At 52.0% G+C, this 20979-nt stretch overlaps 1 protein-coding gene across 4 annotated transcripts in view; it reads left to right on the top strand.

Moving 5' to 3' along the window:
• The window catches only part of SLCO2B1 (solute carrier organic anion transporter family member 2B1), a 50842-nt gene that overhangs the window by 16829 nt on the left and 13034 nt on the right, over nt 1-20979 (top strand). For 3 of the 4 annotated variants that reach the window (XM_060018268.1, XM_060018267.1, XM_060018270.1), the window contains exons 5-9: nt 296-535; nt 769-867; nt 3808-3998; nt 15539-15641; nt 19877-20234. In XM_060018268.1, coding sequence (XP_059874251.1) covers nt 296-535; nt 769-867; nt 3808-3998; nt 15539-15641; nt 19877-20234 — 991 coding nt within the window. The remainder of the gene's footprint in view (nt 1-295; nt 536-768; nt 868-3807; nt 3999-15538; nt 15642-19876; nt 20235-20979) is intronic. The other variant, XM_060018269.1, reaches the window with a different exon arrangement.

Here is a 20979-nt window from a genome sequence, read left to right as displayed (position 1 = left end):
CCCACCCCTTCCACCTAAGAGTCACTGTTGCCATGGCACTTCCACATACCTCTGGTTTAAGAGCATGGACTCAAAGCTGGACTGCCTGGGTTCCAATCCTGGCTCTAACCCTTGCTAGTTGCTGTCTGAGCGTCAGTTTTCTCATCTGTAAAATGGGAATAATGAGAGCATCCCTTCCCTGGGTTTGTTGTAGGGGTCAGATGATTTATATACAGGGCATTTAGAACAGTACCTTGCATCAGTGAGTGCTATATAAGTCTTAGGTATTGTCCTAATATTTTTTATCATCTCTCAGCAGACATGCCACAGGACTTTGAGGCCTCCCTGTGCGTGCCCACCACTGAGGCCCCAACCTCAGCCCCAACCCCATCCAACAGCAGCTGCTCAGGCTACACAGAAGTCCAGCATCTGGCCGTGGTGGGGATCATGTTCACGGCCCAGACCCTGCTCGGTGTGGGCGGGGTGCCCATTCAGCCCTTTGGCATCTCCTACATTGATGACTTTGCCCACAACAGCAACTCACCCCTCTACCTCGGTGAGGACCTGTCCCACCCCTCGGGCTCTGAGGGAGGGCACGGCCCAGGTCAGGCTAAGTATGAGTCCCTGACCTCTGCCCCATGTGGCTGGTAAAGGGCCTGAGAGGCCCTGGAGAGCTCTCCGTCCCTGACCAGGGGAGATGGGCTGCTCTTGCCAGTTGGAGGCTGGGCAGGCACTAACCTGCAGAGGGAAGCCGGGCTAGAGGGGTCTAACCTAGGCTTCCTGTTACAGGGATCCTGTTTGCAGTGACCATGATGGGGCCAGGCATGGCCTATGGGCTGGGCAGCCTCATGCTGCGCCTTTATGTGGACATTGATCGAATGCCGGAAGGTGAGCCTCAGAGCACACAGTTGTCCCCGGGGGCACATAGACACAGCTGACTGACCACTGGTCTCATAGGAGACACTGAGCCAGGGGACCCATGTTCAAATCCCAGCAACCCCATGACCTTGGACATGCCTCTTTCTTTCTTTTTTTTTTTTTTTTGCGGTACGCGGGCCTCTCACTGTTGTGGCCTCTCCCGTTGCGGAGCACAGGCTCCGGACACGCAGGCTCAGCGGCCATGGCTCACGGGCCCAGCTGCTCCGCGGCATGTGGGATCTTCCCGGACCGGGGCACGGATCCGCGTCCCCTGCATCGGCAGACGGACTCCCAACCACTGAGCCACCAGGGAAGCCCTGGACATGCCTCTTAACCTCTCTGAGCCTCAGCTTTCCCATCTTTGAGATGCTCTCTGTCCCGCCCACCTCCCAAAGCTGTAATCACAATGCAGTGAGAATGTGGAGATAAGCTACAAGGAGCCGTCAGATGGAGAGGTATAAGTGTTGTCACTATTGTTACGTGTCTTCACCTAGTTCCACCCCTGAGCTCCCCCAGGCCCCCAGCCCCCTGCTCAGATACACCGTGGAGCAGACAGGGCCACATATTCTTCTTGGCCTGTGGGGACAAGCCTCAGGACACAGAGAGGACACTGGCGTGCCGCAGAGAACTTTGGAGCAGGACTCCGCTACATTGGCCATCTCAGATGGGAAATCCACTGGGTGACCTCTAAGGACCGTTCCAGCTCTGACCACTCAGAGCCTGACAACCTGTGCTGAGGACACCGTTTGGGGAATAGCGGTCTCTGATCCAGGTAGTGGTCAGTGTGGGCCAAGGAGTGGAACTGAAGCTGGGTCCGAAGGCAGCCAGGAGGGAGGAGTGTTGGGGATCCCAGAGTCCTGGCGCTCTGTGAGGAGTGGGAGTGGAATTTTTTTAGAAAAGGTCACTCTGGCATCTCAGCTGCCTCTGGTCACACCAAGTAGCTCTGAGCTCCCAGCTCTGCCTTCTGCCTCGTGGTGCTCAGATGTCCCATCCCTCACCTGGAGATTTTCCAGCAAGCCCTAGAGGCCTCAGGTGACACATGTACAGGTAGATGGACAGGCAGATTCTGTTTCTTGTTCTCTGGCTTTTGCCCACGGGTGCCTCCAGTCAGGACAGGCCTGGGCAGCTCTGAACAAGAGTCGCTAGGGATAACCCTGCCCCACCTCCCTTCCTTCTAGAAAGCTGGGCCAGGAACCAAATGTAGACTCTGGTTGTAACTCCTCTCTCCCTATGGAACAGTCTTAGGAGTCAGGAGTCAGTTTCCCAGACACACCCCAGCACAGGGGATGGGGGGATGTTTCTGGCTCTGTTGACATCATCCTGGCAGCTATGCCACCTTCACAGGCAGATGTGGCATTCCTGTGGACCAATGTGCCACCTCCCTAATCCTTCTTTCTCTCTGGGGCATTGCATGGGTTGGGCGGGTCATATCCACTGCAGGCACAGACTGGTATGTGAGAAGCGGATCTGAGCTGTGTGTGTGAGTTCCCACCAGCCTGGCACAGAAGCCAGGGGAATAGTAAGTGGAAGAGGGAATCAGTGCAGAAGCCAACTTTGCCCCCAGTTTTACAGATGCATTTGCTGAGTGCTGACTGTGTACTCTGGCCCCTGTCCAGGAGGAGCTCAGGATCAAGCCCCTGGGAATCAGCCCCACTCCTGGGGTTGGTGTCATCATGCATCTGTATTGTTAGAAAGTGTTTGCAGACGCTCTTGAAGGAGGAGGTACCCAACTCAGCCTTGGGGTCAAGAGGTCTGTTGGGAGAGGGGGGCACTTCAGTCAGGAGGTACACCTGGGATAATCTTGCCCTAATTACACCTGGAGGGGGATCAAAATCACCTGGGGAATTTTTTTAATGTTTTTTTATTGTGGCAAAAGTCACATAATATAAAACATACTATTTTAACCATATTTAACTGCATAGTTCAGTGGCATTAAGTACGTTCACATTGTTATGCAACTCTCACCATCCTCCATCTCCCGAATTTTTCACCTTCCTAAACTGAGGCTCTGTCCCCATTAAACACTAACTCCCCATTCCCCCTCCTCACCTCCCACTCCCACCCTCACCCTTACCCCCCTGGCCCCTGGCATCTACCAATGTACTTTCTGACTCTATGAATTTGACTTTTCTAGGTACCAAGTATAAGTGGAATCAAACAGTATTTGTCTACACCTAATGTATATTGGAATGCATTTTTAAGATTAACTTAATATATGTCCTGCAAAGATTGTACCTTCTTTTTTTCCTCCCTGTGCTATACAGTTGGTGGGGAACTTGTTAAAGGCACAGATTCCTTGGTCACCTTCCCACCCTATCCTGTGGCAGTTCTAAGCTGGTCATGGGTAAGGCCAGGTGTTTTTGACAAGCACCCCTTGTGATTTTGATCATCGTGCAGGTCTGAGAACCACAAAAGTCATCCTAGCCATCAGTTTCCTAATAATAATCACAGTAGTAACAGTGAGCAAAGAGAAAACACCCATGTAGACATTCTATGTGCCAGCACTATTCTAAGTGCTTTACACGTATTAGTTTCTATGATTCTCACATCAGCCCTATGATGTAAGTGCTACTAATATCTAAACTTTACAGAGGAGGAAACCGAGGCACCAAGAGGTTAAGTAACTTGCCCAAGGTTACGTTAGCAATGGAATTCAGACCCAGCGGTCCATTTCCAAAGTCCATGACCTTGACCACGACACACATTGCCTTAATAGTTGAAAAAGCTGAGGCCCAGGAAGGGTCAGGGACTTGCCCAAGGTCACACAGGTATACTAACTGGCACAACTGGAACCCAGATCTCCTGACTCCCAGCACAGGCCACTTCATGTCTCAAGAGGCCAGTCCCAGGGTGGTGGCCAAGAAGTGACAGCCCACCTTGACCCTAATATCGCATGGTCTTCTCTTCCAGGTGGCATCAGCCTGACCTCAAAGGACCCCCGATGGGTGGGTGCCTGGTGGTTGGGCTTTCTCATCTCCGCTGGCACCGTGGCCCTGGCTGCCACCCCCTACTTCTTCTTCCCCAAGGAGATGCCCAAGGAGAAACGTGAGCTTCGCTTCCGGCGAAAGGTCTTGGCAGTTTCAGACCCACCTGTCAGCAAAGTAAGCCCCCTCCACGCCCCACTCTAGTCCAGGCTCCACCCCCAACCCACTTGTCCTCCTTGATAACTTTAAACTCCATCCCTCCTGGGCACTGCACATCACAGCTTGCAAAGCCCTCTCCCCGAAGTCCCTGCACAGTGTGTATTTCCTGCCCCTCCACGGCTGAGGAGCTCGAGGGCCAGAGATGGAAGTGACCTACCCAAGATCACGAGACCAGCAAGGACAGTGCTGGAAGCAGAGCCCAATCCTGTCTGAGCCTACTCCCCTCATTCTAACCACTACCCTACCGCCTCTCTGCTTGTTGCTTAAAGTGTTTGGTAGATTCTGAACGTGCTATAGCAATGTTAGAACTGGGAGGAGGTGGAGGGTTTGCAGGAGGGTCTGGGAAGGCTTCTCTAAAGAGAGGGGAGTCGAACTGGACAATGAAGGACGTGCAGAAGCATGGAAAGGAAAGGGAGGGGCATTCTCGGTGTGGAAACAGCCTGGGCAAAGGATTTGGCTATAGAAATGAACCTGGCCTTTTCAGGGACAGTGAGGGGACAGACATGTACTGAGTGCCTCCCTGGGGCCAGGCGTCAGGCTGGACCCTGGGGCTCAGCACATGGTCTCCACCCTTACTTAAACCAGGCATAGCCTAGACTCTGAGGACGGAGTCTCTTTAAGAGACAGATAAGTTGTTAAGTAACTGGCGAGGTACTGCAGGGGTATCTCACTGAACTCTTCTGCACGGCTCATGGTCTTTCCTCAGAGGACGGCACAGGCCCAGGAGGTGCAAGGATGTGCTCAAGGTCACAGGTAGTTGGAGAAGGCAGGACCATGTGAGGCCACTGGGCAGGAGAGATGATTCTGGGCCAGGGACCTCTAAGTTTTCCAGGGACCCACAAAAACACGAGGCCTGAAAAACAATAAATTGGCTCTAAAATACAAAAGAAGACAAAATAGAAATGTCTTATAAAAGCTCAATTGTATGTCACTAGCGTCAGCTTCAGAACACTCATACACATTTCGTTACATTCTGAAAATTTGTGCATTAGACTTTCTTTTTTCCCAAGTCTGGGAGTATAAAAGAAAAACAGTCCTGTTTTACCTGTCCCCACGTAAGATTTCTGTGGATTTGATTGTTTGCTGGAGTGGCTCACAGAACTCAGCAAAACACTGACTTATGTTCACCAGTTTATTACATAATAAAGGATATGGTAAATGATACAGATGAACAGCCAGATAAAGAGATACACAGGGTGAGGTCTGGGAGTGTGCCGAGCACAGGAGCTCTGTCCCTGTGGAGTTGGGTACATCACCCACCTGGCTGTGTTCACCAACCTAGAAGCTCCCTGAACCCTATACTACTGGCATTTTTTATGGAGGCTTCATCACGTAGGCATGATTGATGATTAACTCCCTTTTAGCCTCTCTCTCCTCTCTGCAGAATTAGGGGGCTGTGGTGGGCTGCAAGTTCCAAGCTTCCAATCATGGCTTGATCTTTCTGGTGACCAGCCCTCATCCAGGAGCCCACCAGAGTCACCTCATTAAAACAAAAGACGTTCCTATCACCAGGAAATTCCAAGGGATTTCGGGGCTCGGTGTCAGATGCTCTTACCACTCAGGAAATTACAAAGATCTTAGGAGCTCTGTGTCAGGAACCGGGATCAAAGACTAAATATTAGATCAAAAGATTCTCCTAACACCCTTATTTACAAGAGTTTTAGGACCTCTGTGCCAGGATTTTGAGAAATCACAGTCATAAATTAAGGAAGTTAGTTGTTGCTAAGTAGTTCAATTTCAAAGGGACAATTTATAAAAATCCTGTCAAATATTTTGCAGCAAGAATAATTCAATTTAATGTTGCAGGTTGGTGCATTTGAATGTTTGCTGTAATGTGAGATTGTGCCTCATCCTTAGAGCAAGAAAATTTAGGCCTAAGAGGAAGGGCTGAAAATGTCTCTGCCTGGAAAAGCTGGGACTTGACCCCAAGTCATTCTGACACCACACCTGGCTGCCTTCACCAGCCCATCTCCCACCCGCTGCTGCAGCAGAGGCTATAATATACATGGGGTTGCGGGGGACCAAAGAAAATTGATGTTGGGACAGCCAGCAGAGGCCAGAACACGAAAAGGCTTGCCTTCCAGCTTCAAGAGCAGTGGGTAGCCCTGGAGGGAGTCCTACGGCTTTAGCACCAGGTGCTAAGAACAGAAGGGATTGGTAGGGACAGGGGAGTGTGCAGAGAGCAGCCGGGGGCAGGGAGATCGATGTGACAGCTGTGGTGTTGGTCCAGGCAGGAACCAGTGCATTGGCAGTAAGGCAGGGCGTGAGGATGAGTCCAAAGGGCCACGCAGGAGGGGGACCACACAGACCTGGATCTTGCTCTATGGGATGGGCATCCAGAGGCAGTGAAGGGCTGATGCTGGCTCAGAGGCGGGCAAGGCAGGCGTTGGAGAGAGACCAGTTTCAGGGGAAGAAGACAGCTTGGAACCACAGATGGTCCTTCCTGGTTCTGCCTAGCTCACGCCAAAATATGAATGAGAAGAAATTCCTGGAACTTGGGGAAGAGTTCTTAGAAGCAAGGGTGATCCCAGAGGAAGGAAGGGAAGAGACTGGGTTGCCAGTTACGGACAGTCTCCAAGCTGGGTCTTGCCACAGAGAAGCGGCACTTCTCTGTTCTGAATTTGAACAGAGAAGAAGTTCATGGGGCCATGGGGTGGAAGAGGTGGAAGAAACAAGGCTGAGCCTCGGCTGTGCTGGGCTCGGTCATGTGACCTTGAGCAAGTCACTTCCCCATTCTGTTCTGTTGTGTACGATGCTGAGTTGAGATTCCTGGAGCAGTATTCTGTGTGCCTCAGATTCGGAGAGTGCACTATTCCTTGAGCGGGAGCTGCTGTGATGCAGAGATTCGGATTTTTAGAGCTGTGTCTCTGTGATGACTTGAAACCCTGGCTCCCTCGCTGTGAACCTGTCTGGCTGTCTGGATTCATTCTCTCAGCACATCGGGGATGGGGAGTGAGGAGGGAAGGCGGTGAGAGGTTCTTAAAAAAGAACCGAAGGCTGAGAACATGATGATCTGCTTCCAGGCAATAAATATTGATGTGGGAGGAACTGTTCCCCCGCCTCCTGAGGCTGCCTAGGCTGGGTCTGCTTGCAGTTGCTTGGGCTGGCCCAGCCCACTCAGGCCACTGATGGGGAGGGAGATGGACCAGGAGGAAGGGCCCAATTAGGCAAAACTGGCATCCAGAAAGCCCAGGTCCTCATACATGGGATGTGTATCTTCCATGGGGAGTCGGAACAGGCAAGGGGAGAAAGTGAAGTGGGGGACTATTTCTGAAGTCCCTTCAAGCACCCCCTCCCAGGCTCAGGGGTCCTCTAAATACCCCCCTAGAAGTAAATGCAGCTTTTACTGGTATCCAGGAGATAGTGGTAGATTATATAAGGATTGCGTGACCCAGAGGAGGTCTCTGGCCTCAGTCTCCCTGTCTGTACAATACGCAGAAGACTGGACAAAGTCTGCTATCTCTGGCAGGCTCATTGATGTCTCCTTTAAGTGGCTCCCTGCCTATGGGGCAGTACATGAGCACTTTTACAGGAGGACCGAGGGGTGTATCCCACAGCCCTTGCCCCAGGGAGCTCTCAGGTAGTGAAAGAAGCCCAGGAGCAGGCAGACGGAGGATGACTGAATGACAGCTCAGGTTTCTCCCATGGCCTGTGCTTAGAGTTCTCTGCCAGGGGGGAGGGGATTAATAGTCTCCACAGAAAAGACTATGGGATGGGGGATGGGGGAGGCCATATCGGCATGGGAGGGGCAGGAGCTCTGCTTCCCTGCCTTTGTCTCTGTCCACGTGTCTGTGACCTCAGAGCTCAGGTGGCCACCCAGACGTCTTTCTAGAAGTGAACCAGGGCAGGCCTCACCTCTCTCAGGCCTCAGTCTCCCTGTCTACGATTAGCCAGTTTCTAAGGTCCTGTCAAGCCGCCGGGCTCCTGGCACATGGCTCTGCAGAGCCCATAGAGTAAAGATGGTCTCCTAGGGGCTCCCTAGCAGGTCAACTGGGCCCATACAGCTTTGTGGCTGTAAGATCCCATTCAGCCAGCAGCCCTCCTGTGCTCTCCTTAGGCCCTTCTGAGCTACCCTTCAGGCTGGACCAGGGGCTGAGAAGAGATCCCCTGGAGATCTTGTGTCCCCACCCAGACTCTGAACACCACTGGCCTCTGTCATATTTCCCAGCAGCCTCAGTGTCTGTTATTCTGGGGTATCTCCCAGAGTCTGGGATTAGAATATTACCTGGTTATAAAGTTCTATGTTTCTAGTAGTTGAAGATTCTCGAGTATTTATGTTCTATTATTCTAAGATTCTGCGCCTCAAATGCTGTGTGACTCCCAAAATTCACATTTCTAAATAGCTACAATTTTGGCCTGAGTCTATGAAATCCATTGTCTCCTAGTCATTAACCTCGATGTGCTTCTTTGGGAAAATGTTCAGGGATGGGGACAAGAGTGGGCAGCGGCAATGGCCTTGAAAACCTAGGACTTAGGGCCCGTCTGTTGGGGTCTGCCCAGGCGGAAGGCCCCTGTTCCCCTGGGACTTTGTGCTGCCACTGCAGCCCCTGTGAGATTCGGGGTGACACAGGTCTTCCCTCTGCCTGGAGTCTCTCCCTTGCTGGCATTGCCTCCAGAGCCCTCCCAGCCAGCTTGGGAGCCCTCTTGTTTCCTTCCCCATCCCAGGTGACCCAAGCCTGTGACTCCACCCTCACCCCACCTCAGCTCTCTAAGGTAGAAGGACCTGTGTGATCGTCCACTTCAACGCCCACTGCCTCTTACAGACAGAGGGACTGAGGCCCAGAGAGGGTCAAGGCTGTGCCCAGAGCTTGGCCATCACCACCTCCCCCTGCACCCGTCTGTACAAGGCCAGGTCTTGGCCCCAAAGGTCTGAAGAGAGCCTTCCTCTCCCTGGCCTGGTATAGATCAGAGCTTCCTCATACACTGGGGCTGGAAGGCCCTTTGGAGTGATCTGCTCAAGTGGTTTTCAAACTGCACCCCACAGAACCCAAAGGATGCCACCATAGGGAGACTGAAGAAGGGGGTTCCCCAGCAGGGCTAAGGACCTTCCTCTCCTACACACACACACACACACACACACACACACACACACACACACACTTCAATCAGACCAGTTCTACTTTTCGGTGTTTTTCTACCAGTCTTTTGAGTGAGATTTCACTTGGGAAAAGGGTTCTGTTGCAAAAACCAGTTTTAAAAACATTGGTCTAGTCCAATACCACCAAATGATAGAGGAGGAGACTGAGGCTAAAGGAGAGAGGTGTTTGGTAGCCTATCTGGCCCGTGAGGCACCGTGGAAGCGTTTCCTTAGTGTCTGCGCTGGAGGCATCGCTTAGTGGCAGGGAGGAAGGCCAACAGCAGCTTTGTCTGCACCGTCCTGACCTGGGTATGAATTCTGACTCTGTCACTTACTAAGTCTGAAATCTATAAAATGGGTATAACCATACAATCTATATTTTGGGGGGTTTGTAAGAAGGAAATGGGGCAAAGTGTTGAGGTGGATGGTTCAATACCTGACATGCGGGTTCAGCAACCAGGAGTGCTTGTTCTTAGCATGGATTAGGCCAGCTTTAAAAGGAAAAATTACCTTTTTTTCCAATTTTCTTCTTAGATGCTTTTCTATATCCTACTTCCACTATATTCCATAGGGCTCACACCAAATACATGGACAGTACTAGTAAGAGAGTGAGAAATTAGGCCAACATGTACTGCCTACTCTGTACCATCCACTGTTCTAAGCCCTTTGTATTAATAGCCCATTTAATCCCTGTAACCCACCTATGAAATAGCTGTTACCCCCATTTTACTCCCGAGGGACCGAGTTACAGAGAGATTAAATAACCTGGTGGAATGGCTAGTGAAAGGTGGAGCTGGGATTCAGGCCCAGGAAGAACCATCGCAGGGTCTGTGCTGAGTCACTCAATCAAGACCAAGACCAGGGACTTCCCTGGTGGTTCGGCGGTTGGGACTCTGCACTTCCAATGCAGGGGGCATGGGTTCAATCCCAGGTTGGGGAACTTAGCTCCCACATGCTGCATGCACGGCCAACAAAATAAAAAAAAAAAAAAAGAAAAAAAAAAAAAAAAAAAAAAAAAAAAAAAAAAAAAAAAAAAGACCAAGACCACTCATTGAAACACTTATTGGGTCCTGAGCTTTCTGGTAGCCACAGGTAAAAGAGGTGTGGCCAGTTGCAAGAATCCCATTGTAAGAGAGCCAGGAGCACACCGTTCCCTCAGAGAAGCTCAGATGTCCAGGACCTCTGCTAGAAGACACGATCTCCCTCCCATAGAGGGTAGGAAGTTAAGCAGATAACCCCATCCCTGTGGCTGCTTCCTGGGGCCAGATGTGACGGAAGCCGAGGGCTGGCAGAGAGTTCCACATCACCCATCAGGGTCAGCGCTGGCTCTGTGGGGCTGGGATCACAGCCCCGGCCCAGAGCCTTCCAGGAACACAGCTTCCTCTAAGGACAGCTCCTGGGTCCCCTGAGGCCCCACAGGCAGTGGGACCTTCCTCGTGCTGGACCACACAGCGTCCCGGGTCCCACGGGCTGCAGCATTCAGCACACAGCCCGAGAGGGGAAGTTCTGGCCAGCTCCCTCAGCCCAGACATGCTGACCTGGGGAAACAGCTCAGATTGGTCATACTCTGAGCCCCACTCTGAGCAGAGGCTCGATGATTCCTGTTTCTGGAGCCCACTATTAGTCAGGAGTCCTCAAAACAGATGTGGAGAGAGAGGCGGAAACTTCTGGAGGGAACAGAGACAGGGGCTGGAGGTCAGTGTACCCAGCACCCACAGAAGAAAGCCCAAGTCCCTCAGCCTGGCCCTCTGAACCGCCATGCTCCTCTCCCGAGAGGTTCTTGGCTGTCGTCAGTTGGCTCCTCCCACCTCCCAGACACCTCTCTTCCCACCCCTGCCCTTCTGCTAGTATATGTCCCTGTTTCAAATAACCGTTCCCTTCCTATCTCTCCAATCCCAGAGCTCACCTCTGCCTGGATGCCCTCCTGACCCCGCAACCCCTGAAGGTCTGTCCCTCCCCTCCCGTCCCCAAAGCCCAGAGGTCAATATGGGCACAGGGGGTGGTAATAAAGCCTAGTCTGCCAATTACTCCCTGGGTGACACTTGCCCTTTGGGGGCCTCCACTTCCTCTTCTGTGAAATAGCTGCAGTAATCGTCCCCACACCAGACTGTTGTGGGAATTAAATGACAGGGTGGATGTGAAAGTGCAGTGTAGACCACGTAGGGTTATACATGTGGCAGCAGCTGACACTGTGGTTGTTTTTACTGTTTACTTGGGGACAAGGAACCCCAGGCAAGGAACTCACAAGATGTTGCCTGTCTGAAGGGCAAGACTGCCTCTCCCTGATAGGAAACCTAGAAGGTTGTCAATCTATCCCCCACCCTTCTTACTTCCATTCCTGGGGCAGCACCCCTCTCGCTCCGGGACCCTGGACCTTCCCACATGCTCTCTCACAGCTTGGCTAGGACTCAGAACAGAGTAAGGAGATTCTCTAGCTCTCCTTAAGGCAGCATATCCAAAAGAAATACCACGTGAGCCACAAATGTTGTTCTAAATGGTCTAGTAGCCACATTCAAAAGGAAAAGAAATTAATTTTAAGAAGAATTTTCTTTAATCCGCTATATTTAAAACATTCTCATTTTAGCATATCATAACTATGAAAAACTAATTGTGAGATATTTTCCGTTCCATTTTTTATACCGAGTCTTTGAAATGCAATGTGTATTTTACACTTACGGCCCGTCTCAATTTGGACTGGCCATTGTTCCAGTGTTCAGTGGCCACGTGCGGCTGGTGGCTGCAACAGACAGCACAGCTCTGAGATATAAATGAATAATAGACCCACAGTGCCTCATCCAGAGAAGCAAGACTCAGATGTCAGGCCCCTTCACATCACCCCACGAAGGTGCCTCCTGATTCCGCCAGTCCTGCACCAGACTTCTGATTCACAGGGCTTGGTGCATAAAGTGTAAGTTTTCGACTCGGGCAGGCTTGAGCTCAGATCTTAGTTCTGCCACTTGCTAGTTGTGTGATGTTGTGCAAGTTACTGTCGACTGAAAAAAAAAAAAAGCACAACATGAGAGTTGTGAATTAAGTTTTATTTGGAGCAAAATGAGGACTATAGCCTGGGAGACAGCATTTCAAATAGCTCTGAGAAACTGCTCCAAAGAGGTAGGGGGGAAGGTCAGTATGTATGTGATTTTGGTGAAGCTGGGGGAGGAGGTGTGGTACCTGCAGTCAAGCACACATTTCTGTAGAAGGTTGCTGCTAGGAGCAGACGTCACCATGAAGGATTTTAGTGCTTTTCTAGGTATGAGGAGATGCACAAACTGGGCTCATAAAATCTTCTCCTGAAAATATCTAACTGTCTGAAGGCCTGTTCTGCCAGTTTTTCCCAGAGCACAGCGTGTCTTATTCCTGGTCTCCACCCTGAACTCCTTTCAGGGGATGTTGAAGGTCGGCGGTCACAGCGGCTTGTGATTTAATCCTTGTAGAGGCAGACGGCAAGTACCAGGTTTTAGTCAGCATTACCTAACCTCACAACTTATTTGCTCCTGTGTGGCGTGTAAGTCTCCTTCCCTTGCAGGTCCCAGTGAGGCTGGAGCAGGGGCCACCAGCCCACATACCAGTGGCCTGGCATGCCTGGAGTCTCCGTTCTGCTAGGCCCTGGGGGCTCAGTGTGGACCCTTTGCCCTCCCTTGAACCAGCAGCCATCTCTGAGCTTGCTGCCAGCACTATAGCATCTCCCGTTGATGTTCTTCTCATTTTCCTTCCAAGAGCCTGGCGTTGCCTGCACCCACTGCCTGTGGGAGCCATCTCTTGCACTCCTTCTTTTCATAGATGTTTCACAGACATGCACTATTTCACTCCAGGCCCTGTGCTAGGCATCAGAGTTTCAACAGAGAACAAGGTAAATGTGGTCCCTCCTCTTGCAGAGCTCAGAGTTCAGCAAGGGAGAGACACTGAACAAGGTTTTACTCAGACCCTAAGTGTGTATAAGATGGATAGTTATTTTCTCTGAAAATCAACTTAACTTCTACTCTGAATGCCCATCCTCCTGGCTCAGTAGGAAACTCAACTTCAGCCTTTCTCAGGGCTCCCCCACCAAGGTGAAGCAAAGGTCCTGAGGTCTTACAGGGTGTCCAGGCACCAGGGAGGTCCTATCCTCAGCCCCACCGCACCCCTAGCAGGTATCAGCCTCAATCCATCCTGGCCCATGTGGCCCGCCCTTAACCTGCTAGGAGTTGAGAAGCTCCATGTGGCTGGGAACATGGGGACCCAGCCTCCTTAAGTCCTTCTGCAGCCTGCCCCTCAGAAGTGAACTGCTTCCTTGGGTACTGTCGCAGAGGCTATGTGGCTTCCTGCTTCTCAGGGAACCCCTCTCTCCTCTCCCTCTCCAAACAGCCCCCCTCCCCATCCCCCAAAACACCCAGATTAATCTTCTCAATGGCATCAGGCTTTGGAAACAAAAGCCAGAAAGGAAAATCTTGCAACCATGACTTTCTGCCCTGCCACGAACCTCCCCTGAGGCCAGGAAACCCAGAGCCCAATACCTGCTGGAATAAAAAGTAGAGACGAGGAAGGGAGAAGCCCACGGGGGACAAACACACTTGAACGGATGTTTGAATGAATTTCCCTGCTGGGGCAGGGCCAGCCTTGAGCCAGCCAACACCTGCAAGTGAGGTGGAAGAGGCTTGGAACAGGGCACTCCCAGGGTGGGGGCCCTCGTGGAGGTCCTGAAATGTGGGGAGATCCAGTATTTGCTCCCTTAAAAAAAAAAAAAAGATGAGAGACAGAAGAGAAGGTGTCAGACACCAGCCAGAGGATGAAGCTTATGGGGACCTCACAGAGGCTCTGTGGGGAGAGAAGAGGCAGAACCAGAGACCTCAGATGAGCTCTCCAGCCCAACCCACCCTTCCCCATGGTATATAGCACCCCAGACCAGGGCGAAGTCAGTTTGTGCTTGCATGCTCCTAATGATGGGGAACTCACTTCCTCCCAGGGCAGGCTCATCCAAGCTGCTCGTCACATTGGGCTTCAGTCTTTCTCCATGGAACTTGTTGCTTCTAATCTTGGTCTCGGGCTGCACAGAAAAATGTAGTAAAATCAGACCCCACTTGATCACTTATACTTGAATGACCCTGTGCCAGAAGCAACTTCTCTAAGACTTAGTTCCTCATATAAAAAATGGGTACAGTAATAGTACCTGCCTGAAAGCACTGCTGTATTGGAGTAAGGCAGGCAGAATACCCAGCACTTAGTGCTGGTTCCCTCAGGGCCTTGGTTCCCCCTGCCCTTAGGGTGAACCAGCCAAATGCACACAGGCCCTGGAGTCAAGCTGTCGGGGTTCAAATCCTAGCCAAACCACTTACTAGTTGTGTGACCAGGCAGGTTACTTCATCTGTCTGTGTCCCAGTTCTATCTCCTGAAAAATAAGGATTACAATGGTACCTACTTCAGAAAGTTGCTGTGAGGTTTCCATGAGTTAATGGATTTGTCATTGGAACAGCACTGGGATGGTAGTAAGTGCTTAGTAACCATTAACCATTATCTATCTTTATTTCCTTCCCTCTTTGGCGCAATCAGAAGACCATAATTGTATCACCCCTAGCCTTCTCTTTTCTGGGATCAGAGACCTTTTTTTCAGGAGTTGCACAGAGGCCATCCTCACCTAGGTGGAGGGGCACACTACAGGGTAGCCATGAGCTTCCTCAGTCGCAGGGCTGAGCAATCCCCTCTGGGTGTGGCCTGACTCATCCAAAAGGAGGAGGGGGCTGTTGCCTCTTGGCTCTCCCAACCCACTTCCCTTCCTGGCGCAGCAGACAGGATGGAACAGGATGGGCACTGGAGGCCCCTGCTCATGGTGACTCTCCAGGTGATGACAGCCATGAGGGATACGGAACTGAAGATAGCGGGATGGCGATAACCTTGGATAGAAGTTGGTGATGCTGCTGATGGTGGTGAAGACAGTGGTAGGGAGAACAGTGATGTGAGAGACGGCGATGATGATATTAGTGATTCCGATAATGATGTTGTTGCTGGTGATTCTGAAGGGTCAGGTGACAGTGATGATGTGATAATGATTGTGAGATTGCGCAGACAATTAGTGACCTTGACAGAGACAATGACAATAGTAAGGACTACATTGGTTGTTTACTTATGATGATATTGGCGATGTGAATGGGGGTGATATTTAAGGTGATGAGAATAACGATGATGGTGGTTGTTACGGTGGGAATTTTCACGGTAGTGTCGGTTATTACGATGTTAATAATGGTGATGACAGAGTTCAACCATTGGAATTTCATCCATTTTTTCAAAAACTACTTAAGTATCTATGGGGCCAAGAACAAATGGGTCACTGCTGGCAGTGACAGACCCCCGCCCTCTCCTCTCCCAGAGCCCCCTTCCCCAGCCCAGAGCATCTTTGAGCAGAATGCCTGGCCTCCAGCTGACTGCCCTTGGCCATGTGTCTTTCCAGGGTGAGGACGCCTCCTCTGAGCGGAGCCCTGGGGAGTCCCCAGAGAAGAAGGATGGCCTAGCCCAGATTGCCCCAGACTTGACTGTCATCCAGTTTATCAAAGGTGAGTGAGCTGAGGCCAGAGGTGGGGCCAGAGGGGCACATGGGACTGTACAGAATCCAGCCCTTCCAGCCTTTGTTGATTCACCTTCCACAGCTACAGGCCCTTCATGAGCACCATATATTCCTGGTCAGTCTTTGCTCAAAGGGTCCCCTTTGCCTGGAACATCATTTTTTTTTTATCGCCACCTATTAAAATCTTTCTTGTCCCTCTAGGTCAAACCACTCTGTCCTTCCCCCAGCCTGGCTCTCTCTCCTCTAGGCTCTCCGAACCTCAGGACTCCTGTGTCAGCTCAGATCTGGACTGTCCAACCCTTCTACCAAGCAGTGAGCTCCTGAGGCTCAGGGCCTGTGCTGGCTCATCTGTGACCCTTCTTCTCCTCCCACCATGGAGCCTGCAAACAGGAGGCTCTCAGTAAATATTTATTTTTATTAAAGTCCTTGGCTGTGGCATGGGCCAAAGGAGCTCTGGGCTGAAGTCCAGAGATCTGGGCTTTTGTCCTGGGCCCTTGCTCCTCTCTGGGCCTCAGTTTCTCCATCTGTACAGTGAGAGGTGAGATCCATGTCACTCTGACCCTGAGACTACGAACTCAATTGATCAATAACCAGGGTCCATGTTGTGACCACACCATCCTTTCTAAACAGTCTGATCCCACAAACACTGAGTGCCTGTGGTGCACCAGAGCACTGGACAGCGAGTCAGAAGACCCGGTTCAGAGGCTGCCCCGACACTGACCCGCGTACGATCTTTTACAAGTTACTTTCCTCCTCTAACCAGAGTTTCCTCATCTGCAAGATTGGGTCAGTAATCCTTGCTCTGCCCCTCTCAAGGACGGTTAGGAGACTCAAATGGAGGATGAATGGAAGGTCCTTCATATGGATTAAAAAAGTGTGCTTATATTGATACGATACAATTATTCTTTCAGTCATCACCCCTGCCCTCCTGTTATAATTCTGACCATATCCCAGGACAGTAAGTTGAGTTGCCTGTGGTTTAGGAGGGTGATAACCACAGAGTTTGCTTGAACCACCCCCCATCCCCAAGGAATTCTGCAATAGGAAGTTAATTAGGCCCACTTCTTGGGGCCTAAGTTTTGATGCTGAGGTGCCAGTGATCTAGCCCCTGGTTCTCCAGTACTCTCAGGGAAAGGGGGGCCTGGAACCCAAGAGGCTGGGCCTAGAGGCAAGGGCTTAGACTCCCTAACCTCAGGTCACCCCCAGCTGCTAGAAGGCCCTAGTGTGCTGTTCCATGGAAGAGCTTGTTACTCATTGCTTTGGCTTCAGCCCAGAGGAAAGCTGGGGCAAGTTGCTGAAACTGGATCCTGGAGCAGGTGTCCTGGGCCAGATTATCTCTGATGGTTTCAGCTCCTGCATGATCCTAGGGGAGACCACGGCATGGCTGGCACAGGCCCTGTGGCTGGTCAGCCACCCTGGCTTCTGGGCTTTCTGCTGAGCTCCAGAGGTGCCAGTCTGATCCAAAGGCTTGGCCTTGACCACCTAGGACCAGTGGGGAGGCAGAGGGAGGAGGAAACATGGTCCTTCTGCTGGAGGAGTCCTAAACTCAGGGGAAGACAGTCTCTGAGCTAAGGAAAGGCTATCTGATGGGGGAGACATAGTCCCTGAGCTGGGAGAGGCCCTGTTTGATGGGAGAGACACAGGTCCCTGTCTGATGGAGGGTACATAGTCCCTGAATGGAGGGAGAACTTGTCTTGTCTAATGGAGGAGACCTGGCTTCTTTGCTGGAGGAGGCCCCTGTCTGATAAGGGAGACATAGGCTCTCAGTGGACAGAGGCCCTGGCTTGTCTGATGGGAGGAGACATTGTGCTGACTTAAGGGAAGCCCCTGTCTAGTGGGAAAGAAAGTCTCTGAGCTAGAGACAGCCCTGGAGTTCCCCTTCAGGCATCCTTATCTAAACTAAAGGCATAGCCCTGCCCTCCAGAAATTTTCCATCTGTTCTAGGGACAGGTTGCAGATGCTGAAGAGAGATAGAGGATGGGGACAAAGTGTACTGTAGTGATGAGCACGGGAGAATGGGACGGAAACAGTCCATGAGATGGAGCCCTCTGGAGTCAGGCAGCCAGAGGCACGGGAACGCAGGACGGGGTGGGAGTGGAGGGATAGAAGGGACAACGACCCTTACACGAGGAGCCAGGAAGCTCCCAGCAACTCCTGGCCTGGCCCAGACCTTCCTAGACGAACTTGGGCGAGTCCCTGCCCTCTCTTGGCCCTACTTGCACCATGAGGTCACCCATACAGCTTGGGCCAAGCCCAGGCTGCTCCTGGCCAGGACAGCTCAAGGAGGGAGGCAAGCTGGGGCAGCTCACTGGGGTGAAGGCCCAGCGTCACTCCCTCCCCGCTCCAAGTGCCGCTGAGTGCACTGCGTGTGTGGCAAGGAACCGAGGACGGGAGGAAGGCCTGGGACAGGAAGAGGGGGAATTCCACAGCCCCAGCTCCCAGCCACCCTGCCCAAGAAAACAGTTCTTGGCCAGGCCCAGGGGGCTAGGGAACCAGCTGGCTTGGCTGGCCATGCTCTGAGGACAGAAACTCCCTGGCCCTGAAGCTGCAGGAACTGAAGGGAGCCCCGCTTTCACCCCCACTCGGCCCAGAGGAGCCCATGGCCATCTCCCCCCACCAGCCCAGCCTGGCAAGTGTTTAAAGCTCCTCTGGTGCCTCTTCTTCTTTTTTTTAATTTAAAAAATTTTTTTTAATTTTTTTATTGTCTGTGTTGAGTCTTTGCTGCTGCACTCGGGCTTTTGTCTATCTGCAGTGAGCGGGGGCTACTCTTCGTTGTGGTGCCCGGGCTTCTCATTGCGGTGGCTTCTCTTGTTGCAGAGCACTGGTTCTAGGCATGCGGGCTTCAGTAGTTGTGGCACGTGGGCTCAGTAGTTATGGCTCGTGGGCTCCAGAGCGCAGGCTCAGCGGCTGAGTCACACGGGCTCAGTTGCTCCACGGAATGTGGGATCTTCCCGGAACAGGGATCGAACCACTGTCAGGTGGATTCTTAACCACTGCACGACAGGGAAGCCCCGATGCCTCTTCTTAGAAAGGCCTTTTCTCCTCTCTCCCTCATACCTTATGTCTAACTTCATCTCGCCTCCTGAGGGCAGAAACACATCTTTCTCTTTTGTTGTTGGTGGAGAGAAAATCCCACAAAGCCTTCTGGTCCAGTCACCTCGGCTACCGCTGCTGATGAAGGCCCTGAAGCTCAGAGTTCAAGACCAACCCAATGTCATGTGCCCTTCAGTTTAGCAGACTTGCAGCGAGGGAGACCTGTACACAGGCATTGGTTTAGGAGGCAGCATGGGAGCGGAGGGCTTCAAAGCCAGAGCCGTCTCGTCTGTTCTTGTTTCCATGCTTTTGCCCCGCTGTGCCCCTATAGGAATTCGTTCCCCTCCACCTCTCCAGATCCTCTCATTCTTCAGACCCTACCTCTGTCCTACCTGCAAGAAGCTGCCCAGCACCAGGCCTGCTGAGCTTCCACCTTCTCTGGAGGTCTTAGGTTCTGCTCCAACATTTTGCTATTTGATCACCTATTAGTCTGTATGTCCATTCATCCATTCTCTCGTTCATTCATTCTCTCACTCATTCCATAAGTATACTACTATATACCCTGGGCTGTGGAGATGCAACGATGGATGCAACAGATAAAAATCCCTGCTCTAAATGAAGCTTACATTCTGCTGGGGTGACAGTAGAATGGCTAAATGAGTAAAATGTGTAGTATGTTAGGTAAAGTGCTGTGGAGAAACATAAACTAGGAATGGGGAAATCAGGGGAGTGGGCGCTGTCCCATGTTGGGGACACAGAAGGGAAAACAAAGGCCTGGGTTGGCTTGGAAAGAGCTATTGCAGGACAGGATGGAAAGGACTGAGTGGAGGTAAAAATGAGATGAATAAGTAGAACAGAAGATATGAGATGGGATGAGATGAATGAGACAGAATCAAATGGGATGGTATAGAAGGGAACTACATGGAATCACATTTTGAGTAGAACTGAGTGGAAAGAAGTGCGATTGAATAAAATGCAGTCTAACTCAGTGGAATGGAAAGCAACCGAATTTCAAAGATGGAATATTATTACATGGAAAGGAGTCAAATGTAATGCGATGGAACTGAATGCAACAGAATTAAGTGGAATGAGATGGGATGGAAGGAATGGAACAAATTGAACAGGCAGGATGGGACGGAAACACGTGGCGTGGACAGTCCACTCTGACCTTCCCTCCCCTCACCCCAACAGTCTTTCCCAGAGTGATGCTGCGGACCCTGCGCCACCCCATCTTCCTGCTGGTGGTCCTGTCCCAGGTGTGCATGTCGTCCATGGTGGCAGGCATGGCCACCTTCCTGCCCAAGTTCCTGGAGCGCCAGTTCTCCGTCACAGCATCCTATGCCAACCTGCTCATAGGCTGCCTCACCATCCCGTTGGCCATCGTGGGCATCGTGGTGGGGGGCATCCTGGTCAAGCGCCTCCGCCTGGGCCCCATGCACTGCGGCACCCTTTGCCTGCTGGGGGCTCTGTTCTGCCTGCTTCTCAGCACGCCCCTCTTCTTCATGGGCTGCTCTACCCACCAGATTGCAGGCATCAACCACCAGCCTGGGTGAGTATGTGCAAGAGCGTGTGAGTAAAAGCTGCAGGAGGGTGCCAGGGACACGGGAGGGGGTGGCCCGGATAAGGCCAGATCAGTGGGGCGCCCCCCACCTCAAATCTCCCCTCCCCTCCCCTCCCCGCTTGGCTCAGCTGTGAACAGTGGGACTTGTCTCCTGAATGCTCCAGGGAAGGTGTCAGGCACCCCTAGGTAGGGACGGGACTTCGTGGGCAGGACAGCTCAGGCCTGGGGCGGGGTGGAAGATGAGGCAGGACAAGGCCACTTATGTGGACGGCACAGGTAAGAAGGCCCCTATCAGGAGTGCTGCAGAGGGGACTTATGCCCTAGGAAGGAGTTGGCCTGGAGACTTCAGAGATCCTTGGTCCTTAGAGGCTGGGAGCTAAAATTCTGCTGTTCCATGAGAGTTCTTTTCCACATCTGTGGGGCAGCACCTGCCTCTACCCTCCAGGGGGGAAGCCTCTGATGCCTATCTCCCTTCTCCTTCCCCCACCCCGCCCACAGCCCTCCATAGACACAGACTCTCTCCCCCGGGAACCGTCTTGGAGAGAGTGTTGGAAGTTCCATTGCTGCCTCTTCTCCGGAATGATTTTGTTTTTCCTGGGAAACTGCTCCAGGCTTAGGTTGGCCCAACACCCAGCTAGAATCCCCCAACTTGCTCTGTTCTCTCCTCTCCCTTGGCATCTCCTCCCTCCACCCAGGGGCCAACTTTCCACACCTGGGGCTCCTTCTGTGTGAC

The sequence above is a fragment of the Delphinus delphis genome, chromosome 8, assembly GCF_949987515.2.
Source record: "Delphinus delphis chromosome 8, mDelDel1.2, whole genome shotgun sequence".
NCBI lineage: Eukaryota > Metazoa > Chordata > Mammalia > Artiodactyla > Delphinidae > Delphinus > Delphinus delphis.
Note: the sequence above shows the minus strand (reverse complement) of the source record. Positions and strands in the feature narration are given on the sequence as shown.